Source organism: Mandrillus leucophaeus, unplaced genomic scaffold (genome assembly GCF_000951045.1).
Source record: "Mandrillus leucophaeus isolate KB7577 unplaced genomic scaffold, Mleu.le_1.0 Scaffold757, whole genome shotgun sequence".
NCBI classification, from domain to species: Eukaryota; Metazoa; Chordata; class Mammalia; order Primates; family Cercopithecidae; genus Mandrillus; species Mandrillus leucophaeus.
In genome coordinates, this window is record NW_012108219.1 from 131963 (window position 1) to 144302 (window position 12340).

Below are 12340 nucleotides of genomic sequence, written 5' to 3' on the forward strand. Positions count from 1 at the left end.
AAAAGTCTTAACATATCTAACAGCACCAATTTTTACTCTCTAAAAATTACTATTTGAGCCTATGATAACTTGTCAGTTTAAAAACAGGGATCACTGTTTTCTAAAGGTAGCATTTTAAAACCTCAAAGTATAAATTATCCCATTTTTCTTTCTCTTTTAATGGAAAAAGAATATTCTAAACTTTTCTGCCTTCCCAACGTTAAAACTTTACCTTAGTTAATTGCAACACATTTCTTGTATTCAAACCTTTATAAAACTTCTTTCATGTGTCCCTTACACATGCAAGAATGAGATTTGCCAAGTACTACATCATCTGAACAGAAAACTTAAGCAAAACTTAAAAACAAAAATTGAGATGTGGCTTCTTAAAAAATTAAATAACATTTCAAAGAATTTCCATTTAAAACATTAAAAGTACTTACCTGAAATAAGAGCTACATGTTGCAAGAACCATCTTATGACAAGGGAATTCAGTGCCCTCAACAATTAACACTATGTCAGTAAACAACTGCTGTTCATAAAACAGTTTCAACTGTTCCAACAAGGACACAGCATATTCAGTATTGATCTGCCTCTCGTCTTGAGTGGACATGACTGTATTCCATTAATATCTCCAGGAACAGATTTAAAAAGTCCGTCTTACTAATGGAAGGTCAAGTGAATACTTGAGAAATAAAGGAGAAACCACTTGCTGTTATCTGCAGCATTCAGTACCAAGACTGACACATTCACTAATGAGTAATATCTTGTTACAGACTTAGAATCACTCCTAGGTCATCCTGTATTAATTAGGTTCTTCAGAGTTTTTCAACACAGTCTGCAGACATTGTGCTCAAATCTGCAATTGCGCAGCTCATGAGTGAAAGAGAAAAATACACGAGGTAGATTTTGTGGCAACATCCTATGTTCAGTGGATCCTGTGGAGTCACTAAAAAGAAAGAAAGTTAAGTTGTAGTATTTAGGCCAGTACAGTTTTAGAATATAATGTTTAAAATGGCAGCCTTAAATAGAAATCATGTTTATTTGAAGTTCAACTTTAGATGTTACCATAAAAGCGAAACATGACAAAAATGAAGATCCTTAGTCTATATTTAAAATTAAAAAACAGAAGAAAATTACCAGTTGTAATTTCAAGTTAACTTTTGCCTTCTATACAAAATATAACTGTCACAGAAAATAACAAATACATGAATAAGTACACATTTTTAAAGCTCTTTCAAAATAGATAAATTACCAAAGCCAGATCTCTTATTTGGTAGCAACAAATGATCATAATATATAAGAAAAAATATTTTTTAAAAAACTCTGCTCTCTTACATAGAGATTTCTCATTCTCCGAATATATTTTAAATACGTTCACAAAGTCTTCATATTTAATTTAAACTATACGGTAAATAGATTCAAACTGTTTATTCTCAAATTTGCCATTCAATTCAGTAAGAGAAGTATATGTAATCTGTCTCTTTGAACAGTGGTTCTTTCCTAGGAATCTTTACGAATAAGAGCATATAATTTTACTTAAAAAAAAAAACATAAAATGTAATGGATATATGTTTCTACCCAGAATACTCCATATTACACAAATATGAATGTTCTCCAAATTAATATGTAAGTTTAATTCAAATCCAATCTAAATCCTATATTCAAGGGATTTATCTGGAAGAATGCACAAAAGTTGCTAAGATATTTAAAGAAGGCCAAGTTTTTCATGATTCTTACGAAAACATTAAATCTATTATAAAACGCCCATAAACCCAAGTACACATAAGAAACTAGATATGACTGGCCAGGCACGGTGGCTCACGCCTGTAATCCCAGCACTTTGGTAGACTGAGGTAGGAGGATCACAAGGTCAGGAGTTCGAGACCATCCTGACCAACATGGTGAAATTCCATCTCTATTAAAAATACAAAAATTAGCTGGCTGTGGTAGTGCATGCCTGTAATCCCAGCTACTCGGGAGGTTGAGGCAGGGGAATTGCTTGAATCCGGGAGGTGGAGATTGCAGTGTGCCAAGATCGCACCACTGCACTCCAACTGGGGCGACACAGCAAGACTCCGTCTCAAAAAAAAAAAAAAAAGAAAGAAAGAAATTAGATATGATAAAGATAAATATGGTATTTCAAATTAAGCTTTAGTCATACTGCATACCATCCATCAAAAAAAAAAAATTCCAGCTGAATAAAAATTTATTTGGAACTCAGTATTCACAACACATGGCAAAGGAATTACAAATCAGGAAAAGAGGAAAATCCCAAATAGAATGCTACTAATATGCTAACTATAAAAACTACCACCTCTTTTTTCACCAACTCTTAAGATAACCCTTGGTTACCATAATGAGAAATGACTCCATCATTAGAATCACTAATATTTTTTCTCACAAAATACCATCCATTATGTCAAAGAGAATATCACATATACTTCCTGACAAACTATACTATTACAGTAACTGCTAACTTGATATACAGTCAAGTTTCCAACCAAGTTAACTGTGAAAGTAACTAAAACAGGTGCAAAGGCAGAGTGAGACTCTGGGTCATTTAAGGTAATAACTTTGCTCTTCCAGAACTGCATGTTACACTATAAATCTGAGTTCTACTATTATAATCTCTAAGGCAAATAATACTTAAAATCACTGGCTATTTCCACACATTAATAATGCAACAAGGCATAGTGTTGTTGAGGGTGTGGAAAAACAAGCATTCTTACACAGAGGAGTAAGCTGATACATACCCACAATTCCTTATTCAAAACTCTTGACACAAGACACGTTCCAGAATTTAGACTTTTCCAGATTTTATACAGGTATTGTGACACATGTACCCTATATTATAAAACCCTCTCAAGAAGTCTCAGGTAGCAATGGATAATCAAACATATTATCTTTGCTGAGGGAACTATGAATGGTGTGAAAAATAAAGACTATATATAGCGTCATGTTACTTCAGGTCAGGTTTTACCAGCGAAGTTTTTTTTGTTTTGTTTTAACAACTTGATTTTTCAGAGTTTTTTGAATTTTAGAATTGCAAGTATCATAGAAAATATAGTATCTGACACTGGAAATGCTTAATACCAATCTAATATATTAATCCTACTTCTAGAAATATATTTTACAAAAGTATATGCATTAATAAAGTAAAAGTCCTAATCCCAGTAGCTGGACTCAAAATTGTCCCCATCCATGTTTAAACAAGGTAACAGCAACTGGTGGCCAGGGCCAAGACAGATTTAAATCATGTCACTAGACCCCAGAATTTCCTGCAGGCTACCTGTACAGGCTCACTCTGGTCATTTCATTAACTATATAATAAGATGATTTTCTGCAGTGATTTTGGGGACGCCTCATTTATGACTGGGTTTTGCTAGATTTGATTTTTTATCGTATCCATGAAACCGTATTAAAACAAATGAAGTCTGCTTCTAAAAAATTACAAAGTCATTATACTCATTAACACAGCCTTATTAGATTCCCCTATTTCCCACTCTTCTTTTGTAATCCAGGATACGTTTTCTTCCTGGAGAGGTAGTCTACATAAAAGTTACCTTAAAATAGGCAGAAAAAGAAAGTCATTCAGATATGACACTAAGTAAATAAGTGCAATTAAAAATAAATTTAAGGCCTGGAGTGGTGGCTCATGCCTGGAATCCCAGCACTTTTTGAGAGGTTGAGGTTGGTGGATCACTTGACGTTAGGAGTTCAAGAACAGCCTGGTCAACATGGTGAAACCCCATCTCTACTAAAAACATAAAAAAATTAGCTGGACCTGGTGGCACGTGCTGTAATTCCAGCTACCCAGGAAGCTGAGGACAGGGAATCACTTGAACCTGGCAGACAGAGGTTGCAGTAAGCTGAGATTGCGCCACTGCACTCCAGCTTGAGTGACAGAGCGAGACTCTGTCTCAAAAACAAAACAAAACAAAAAATAATAAATAAAATTAAGTAGCTCACCCCTCTGGGAGTATAGACTTCAAAAGGTATTAACTAAAAATGTGAAAGCTTGGCCAGGTGTTGTGACTCACGCCTGTAATCCCAGCACTTTGGGAGGCCGAGGAGGGCAGATCACTTGAGGCCTGAGGTCTGGAGTTCAAGACCAGCCTGACCAACATAGCAAAATCCTGTCTCTACTAAAACTACAAAAATTAGCCAGTGGCACATGCCCGTAATACTAGCTACTCTGGAGGCTGAGGCTGCTTCAAGCTGAGAATCACCTGAACCCGGGAGGAGGAGGTTGCAGTGAGCTGAGATCACACCACTGCATTCCAGCCTGGGCAACACAGCAAGACTCTGTCTCACAAAAATAAAAATAAAAATGTGAAAATGTGCAAAGTTTAGGATGATCAACCAACAATCTTCAAATGCCCACAACACAAACATTTTCTGTAAAAGACTCCTTCCCTCCTAAAAACAAACCTTGAAACCAATACCCTAAATCCTCTGAAGCATTTCAGCATGTACCATATTACCAACTGATGGGACATATTTTACATTTTCTCTTTTCAATAATTACATTTTATGTATCATTCTATATCTAAAATCAGCATCAAAACATCACAAACCCTGTTATCTGTGGAAGCTAGCTTCCCCAGATTAATTCTCAGGCATCAAGCAAACTGCTGACTTAATTTTCTTTGCTGAATGAATGGCTACTTAAATTTAATTCCACAAAAGTTTATTGAATACTAAGTGCCAATCATCGTACTTTACATACTCGGATTGAGAGACACCAAACACTAAAGCTCCAAAACACCAAGGGCTTTTACTCTTACTACAGATCACAGCCAAAACTACAGCTGTCATTCAAAAACATGGTGTTTTAAAAACCAGCTATTCTAGACAAACTCAAAATTCAAGAAGCAAGCAAATGAGTGAGGCAAGCTGGGTGTAAGAAACATTTTTCTTGAAATGTAGCTATCTTGATATTTTACTTCCAAACTTTTAATAGAGACATGAGTGCAAGAAATTTTACTCTTCACCATAAGAAAAATTGTAGTACAGGTAAAATGAGCAAAGGTATCTGGTGCTCAGCCCTACTACAGTGGATCACACAGGAGAAAGGAAAAACTTATTGAAGACCTATTTAAACCTTCTGGATTTTATTAATATACACAATGATTACCTGATTTTTACAAAATAAACTTTTGGCCAGGTGTGGTGGCTCATGCCTGTACTCCCAGCATTTTGGGAGGCCAAGGCGAGAGGGTACCTTGAGGCCAGGAGTTCAAGGCTGCAGTGAGCTATGATCATGCCACTGCACTCCAGCCTGGGCGATAGCTAGATTCTGCCTCTAAAATTTAAAAAAAAAAAAAAAAAAAAGAGGTTGGGCACAGTGGCTCCTGCCTGTAATCCCAGCACTTTGGGAGGCTGAGGTGGGCAGATCACCTGAGGTCAGGAGTTTGAGACCATCCTGGCCAACACGGTGAAACACCATCTCCACTAAAAATACAAAAATTAGCCTGGTGTGATGGTGCGTGCCTGTAATCCCTGCTACTTAGGAGGCTGAGGCAGGAGAATCGCTTGAACCCGGGAAGGGGAGGTTGCAGTGAGCCAAGATCGCACCACTGTACTCCAGCCTGGGCAACAAAAGACTCTGTCTCAAAAACATAAAAAAAAAATAGTAACAGTAATAAAACTTCAAAAGGTACACTACTCTCTCTTCTCATAACAAAGACAAAATATTTTAGGCTTTGGGAGCCATAAGGTCTCTATCCCAAAGATTTAACTCTTGCTGCAGCCTGAAAGCAGCCAAAGACAGTATGGAAACAATGTTATTTCAATAAAACTTTATTTACAAGAACAGGTTACAGGCCACATTTACCAACCTCTGCTTTATTTTTAAAAATTTCTATTTATATATATACACATATATATATACACACACACACAGACACACACACTTTGATTTTTTTTTTTAAGAGACAGGATCGCACTATGTTGCCCAGGCTGGTTTTGAACTCCTACGTTCAAGCGACCCACCTGCCTCAGCCTCCCAAAGTGCCAGGATTACAGGCGTGAACCACAGCACCTGGCCTTACACTGCTTCCTGATGAAATATTTAGTTGATGAAATATTTAATCAGTGACTAAAATACATACCTCAAGTTATTTCTGCAAGAAGCATGTTTCTCTTCAGATCACAAAAACAAGGAAAAGCACAAACTTTAAATTGTTGAATAATGAATTAAATATAATTAATATAATCTGCATAGATTCCACTTTTCTTCTCAACCAAAGTATTCTAACATCTTTTACCTAGTCACACAACTGCTTTCCCCAATTCCTGCCAATTCCACGGAACTTCTGAAACATGTTCTTATCTAGTGTGAGTACCCTTTAATTAAGGTTAGAAAAAAAAAAAAACCAACATCTCTCCCCAAGATAATGTCAAATAAAAATCCATAATGAGAAACGGCTATTCAAAAACACTTAGATTACTTTGGGAAATCCCTGTTACATGCCACAATTCCTGGTATCAGGTGCTTCCAGATTAATAAGAAAGTCCTATATTCTAACACTAATCATTAGAATATATTCCATAGTAAAAAATGCTAACCAACATAGGAATTAAATCAGTCATGCATAAAATTCAGAATCTATTTAATAAAGTGCAATATACTTTGACATAAAAAGTGTACATATTCTTATTCCTTAAGTCCTGGGCTCAATTCAGTGTTTTTGACTGATTTGCTTGATCGCACAGAATGGCAAAGATAAGGTTAAAATGTTATACACAGGATGAAATCCTCTCCTCCACTGTCTACACGTATTTTTTTTTTTTTTTTTGAGACGGAGTCTTGCTCCATCATCCAGGCTGGAGTGCAATGGCGTGATCTAGGTTCCTCCACCTCCACCTCCACCTCACAGGTTCAAGCAATTCTCCTGCCTCAGCCTCCTAAATAGCTGGGATTACAGGCATGCACCACCATGACCGGCTAATTTTTCATATTTTTAGTAGAGATGGGGTTTCATCACATTGGCCAAGCTGGTCTCAAACTCTTCACCTCAGGCGGTCTGCCTGCCTCAGCCTCCCAAAGTGTTGGGATTATAGGCAGGAGCCACCATGTCCGGCCTCTACCCACTGACTTCTACGAATTATTAGGGGACAAAGTCCTATTTATTTTTAAATCCGAGGACTTCCTACAGAAGTCAAAAATTTATAAACTGATTGAAAACAAATGCTTCTAATACATTTTCTCTAGGACGTCCAAGTCTCCAAGGTTCTACTGAGTGAATTCCACCACATAAAAGTCATGAAACATTGTTACTAAATGATTGTCAGGATTAGATCAGTCAGCAATCAATAGTAACATATAAAATTCTACTTAAAAATCTGAAACTCTTCCCACAGTAAATTATTTCTAGAGATGACTTAAAGTGTTGGGAGGATATTGAAAATACTACGGCATTTTATATCAGAGACCTGAGTGTCCTTCGATTTTCATACCCCAAAGGGATCTAAGAACTAATATTCCACTGAAACCAAGAGACAACTGTGTTTCTATTCAACAAATTTAAGTTGGTTGTCTGAATTCCTCACTTAACTTTCCTATAAAATAACAGTATTAAAAAGAGGTTTAACTCTTCACTGTAAGCAGCAAAATATGACCGAAAGTGTATCAGCAAAGAAAATTTACACAAAGCAAATACTACTTTAATACTCATAAAGAGATAACAGTGACAGTGAGTTTTACAGATTCTGATTATTAATATTAAAGGATAAGGAACCAAGATGAAAGGTATGAAATGTTGAAATTTTAAAAAATCCCAAATACTTTACAGTATCAGAGGTTGATGGCAGTGTTTTGGTTTTTTGAGGGGAGGCCGGGTGGGGGGGGATAGATGTCTAATTTCACTTTGAAACCAAGTATTCATTCCTAGAGGTGTGTACTTTGTAGCATCCTCCCACTGAGTAGCCTGGAAACACAAATAGAAGCAAAGCAAACTTTTCCAATGTTAACCAGGCAGAATATAGAGATCGAGGAACGAATAAAGGATTAAAGAACTATTGAACGTGATAAAGAGACCAATCAGCAATTAACTGAGCTGTGGATGAAAAAGGAAGAAAGGATAAAAAGATGGGAAAGACGCTGCTAGCAAGGCCTGCTACAGTAAGTACAGTAGTAGGTACAAAGTTTCCACTGGACTGGAGTTTTAGTGATCTATTACACAGCATGGTGATCATAGCAGTTAACAATAATATATCGCATATTTCAAAACTGCTAAAGATTCTAAATGTTCTCACCACAAAAAAGTAGATGAGGTGATAGATGTTAACAGCCTGATTTAATCATTCCTCAATGTGTACATAGATTGAAACATCACATTGTAGCCCATAAATACAATTATTATTTGCCAACTAAAAAATAAAATAGATTATATAGTAGGAATGAAGGATAGGTCTCCCCCCAGGAACGGCAGTGCGGCTATAAATAATTCACCTGTAGGAAGTACATTCAAACTGTACATTACTAACTTAGGGATTGCCGCATCTCCCAATGCTACAAATGTTAACAGAGAAGATTAAAAATTTTTGTTGGAAAAGATCCAAGGCATTCTCCATGGAGGTCAACTGTTGAAAAAAAAAAATTGAGTACAAACCCAAACTACTTGGGTTAAAGCTCCAGTTCTGCAACTTAATAGTTCTGCGGCCCTTTGTAAGTTATTTATTCTCTATGCCTCAGTTTGCTCATCTATAAAATGGGGTTAAAAGTAGAACTCTCAATGAATTGTTTTAGGGTTACATTTCATACTTGGTTCAGTACCTGACACATAGCACTACTACATAAATATTCGAAATTATTTGTATTAACCCACCCACTGGTGAAGCTTTTGTAGCACCTTCCCAACTCCTGGATTCCCCACCTACGCCAGGTCTAAAGATTCCAATTTCAGCCGGGCGCGGTGGCTCAAGCCTGTAATCCCAGCACTTTGGGAGGCCGAGACGGGTGGATCACGAGGTCAGGAGATCGAGACCATCCTGGCTAACATGGTGAAACCCCCTTTCTACTAAAAAATACAAAAAACTAGCCAGGCGAGGTGATGGGCGCCTGTAGTCCCAGCTACTAAATCCGGGAGGCGGAGCTTGCAGTGAGCTGAGATCCAGCCACTGCACTCCAGCCTGGGTGACAGAGCGAGACTCCGTCTCAAAAAAAAAAAAAAGATTCCAATTTCAAGGTCTCAGCACTCTCTTTTTATTCTGTCTAAATGGTATTTTACATAAGAGAAATCCAATGTTCTTAGAGAATATTGGGGCTTTTTTGCAAACATTTGACATTTGAAATCTGAATTCAGTGTTCTAAAATAATAAGATTTTTTTTTCTTTTTTCCTTTTCTCACACATTGTATTTTGATGGTACAAATAATGAAACAAACTAGCGCTTAAAAAAGACTAATCTTGAGAAGGTTGATGTCAGTGTAAAAAACTAAATCAGAGTCCAGGAAGGCACCAGTCATAAAACAAGCCTTTCTTTATTTCAATGAGATAGTTTTCTCCTTAGGAAGGACAAGAGATCGGCGCTAGAAACAGTATGCTTTCAAGTTATCAAAACAACCATGACAGTTGAGAAATGTCTGGAAAAGACCATTTGGTCTTTAGATTGTCAACTGCTATACAAACAGAATTTTCTTGGAGTTGTGACAGGCATCAATTAAAAAACAAACCAAAAAAAAACAAAAACCTGGCCTTTTGAAGAATCTATCAAGTTTTAAAAATTTCAGCATACTCGCAGTGAGCCGAGATCGCGCCACTGCACTCCAGCCTGGTGGACAGAGTGAGACTCCGTCTCAAAAAAAAAAAAAAAATTTTTTTTCAGCATAGCCTCACTTACTCTAGTCACATTCAGAGCTTAGGTCTCTTCCTCTGTGTTCTCTTTCCAATCACACTGAGAGATGACATGGCTCCATCAGGTTAATTATGCTCAGCACTCTAAGTAAATTCAGGTCACAAGTATAAGCTGTACTATATTATGATTAATAAGTTATTTCACTTTTAAAAAATTAAACAAGAACATAAAGGCAATGCCACCTGTGATACAATAATTATGAGTATAGTATGTCCTTTTATTTTGGATATCACTTTTCCTTTTTCCTCTCAGCTCTGCACAGTGACTTAAGAAAGCTGGGGAAAGGTGGCCAGCGTGATGGCTCATGCCTGTAATCTCAGCACTTTGGGAGGCCCGGGCGGGCAGATCACGAAGTCAGGAGATCAAGACCATCCTGGCTAACTCGGTGAAACCCCGTCTCTACTAAAAATGCAAAAATTAGCCGGGTGTGGACTACTCAGGAGGCTGAGGCAGGAGAATGGGGTGAACCTGGGAGGCGGAGCTTGCAGTAAGCCAAGATCGCACCACCGCACTCCAGCCAGGGCAGCCTGAGCGACAGAGGACACTCCGTCTCTTTGAAAAAAAAAAAGAAAAAAAAAAAAAACCAACTTACTTTAGATGGGCCAGAAGCGGTGGCTCACACCTGTAATCCCAGCACTTTGGGAGGCAGAGGTGGGCGGATCACAAGGTCAGGAGTTCGAGACCAGCCTGACCAACATACTGAAATCTCGTCTCTACTAAACATACAAAAATTAGCTGGGCCTGGTGGCACACACCTGCAATCCCAGCTACTCAGGAGGCTGAGGCAGGAGAATCGCTTGAACCCCGGAGGCGGAGGTTGCAGTGAGTCGAGATCATGACACTGCACTCCAGCCTGGTTAACAGAGCGAGATTCCATCTCAAAAAAAAAAAAAAAATTACTTGAGATCAACCTGTCATTTCTAATACTGAGTTATTTAAGTATCACTTGGTCTATTCAAACTCTACAAAACTGAAAACATTAAGCTAACAACTTCAAAATTTTCACTCATATTTTACGACACCAGAACCAATCCTTTTTCCCGGCCTTAGGAAAGTGGGCAAAGAGAAGAGGGGAAGGGAAAGGGGACTCTTTTTTAAATGTGTGTAACATCTTTGGAAAAACCAATGTATCATTTGGCTTTTAACACTGCATTCAAGTTTCTAGGAATTTACCTTGCACATTTAATGTTCAATGTTTAGGAATGAAAAGCTCGACATTTCTACCAACCAGAAGAAAATCTATGGAGGAGCATGGACATATGTACTGATACCTCTATTCCCTCCCATCTCCTTACATGCCCTGTGAATAACGTAAGTTAACAGATTTTATAATGCTTCTTATGGGAGCAAAAAAGGGAGCAGAGTTATAGCACTCATGAAGTCTTCCTACAAAACTGTGCAAAGAAAACAGCACTATGTGGAAACGTGTGGACTACAGAGCATGCTCAACAGAAAGGCCACAGCACTCCAGAGTTACTGACAGAAGACAACCTCTTGAGGATTCCAGGCCCCAACCTAAAAGGGCTTCAATAAGCACTAAGCCAACAGAAGATCAAAGGGAAGAAGTAAGCTTAGTTATCAGCCAGATGGAAAGAATAGCAAAATTCCACATCATCGAGATTGGAAAACAACCGACTGGCTTTTCAATTTACTTTAGGTCAGAAAAAACAGTCGGGAAAAAAAGTCCTTATCAAGGGTTAACCAAACTAAGTCATTCACAATTACAAGGGATCTAAGATCCATACTACTCAAATTCGGCAAAAATGTACAACTCAGAGGGAAGGGGGGGAATCCCTGTTAATTAGTTGCCTCGATAAAAAGAAAATATCCTTTTGGTCAGTGCACAGCGTTGATAGGATTTCGTTTCTGAATGCCTGAATGCTCAGTGAGCCCGACGTACAGATTCATGTATAAACAACACGTGACCAGTCCGGTCCCCTACGTCTTCAGGAGGCTAATTGACACAGAAAATAGTTCACACAAACATCCCTTCTTAAAGTTCGTTTGTATTTTGAATTATTTTCCTGTTTTCACTGGTAGGTGTCACCGTGGTAGCCCGTGGAATGGACACTCCTCTACCTTTTGAGGCAGGTGAAGAAAGAGTTCTTAGACAGCTAAGCCCAGGGGAAAAAAAAACGTTAACTCAAAATAACTACTCCACATCAAACTAAGACATTTTTCTATTTCCCGGTTTCTCAATTCGTAGGGAGAGGGAGGTGGTCGAATTCAAGGAAGTCAAAGATTTCACAAAGTAAACACGTAACACAATTTTCCGTTTCAAAGGGCAGGTTCTGCTTTCTTTTTTAAGTCGATATAGCCCGCAATAGGAGCTCTGTTCGTCTAGACCTCTCTTGGTACTCAGATGTACCGGGGGGAAACACAGAAAGAAAGGGGTGTCCCCCTTCGGCCCACCATGTCGCGAACACGTCGCGAGTCTTTAAGAGAAACAGCTCTACTTCGGTAAGGGCGGGCGCGAGCCGAGGCCAGGGCGCCGCCCGG

General features: G+C 38.2%; 1 protein-coding gene across 2 annotated transcripts in view; it reads right to left on the minus strand.

The window, feature by feature from the left end:
- KBTBD2 (kelch repeat and BTB (POZ) domain containing 2) overlaps positions 1 to 12340 on the minus strand; it is a 26354-nt gene that overhangs the window by 11160 nt on the left and 2854 nt on the right. The window contains exon 2 of one of the 2 annotated variants that reach the window (XM_011966337.1): positions 423 to 928. In XM_011966337.1, coding sequence (XP_011821727.1) covers positions 423 to 592 — 170 coding nt within the window. In that variant the 5' untranslated portion in view covers positions 593 to 928. The remainder of the gene's footprint in view (positions 1 to 422; positions 929 to 12340) is intronic. The other variant, XM_011966338.1, reaches the window with a different exon arrangement.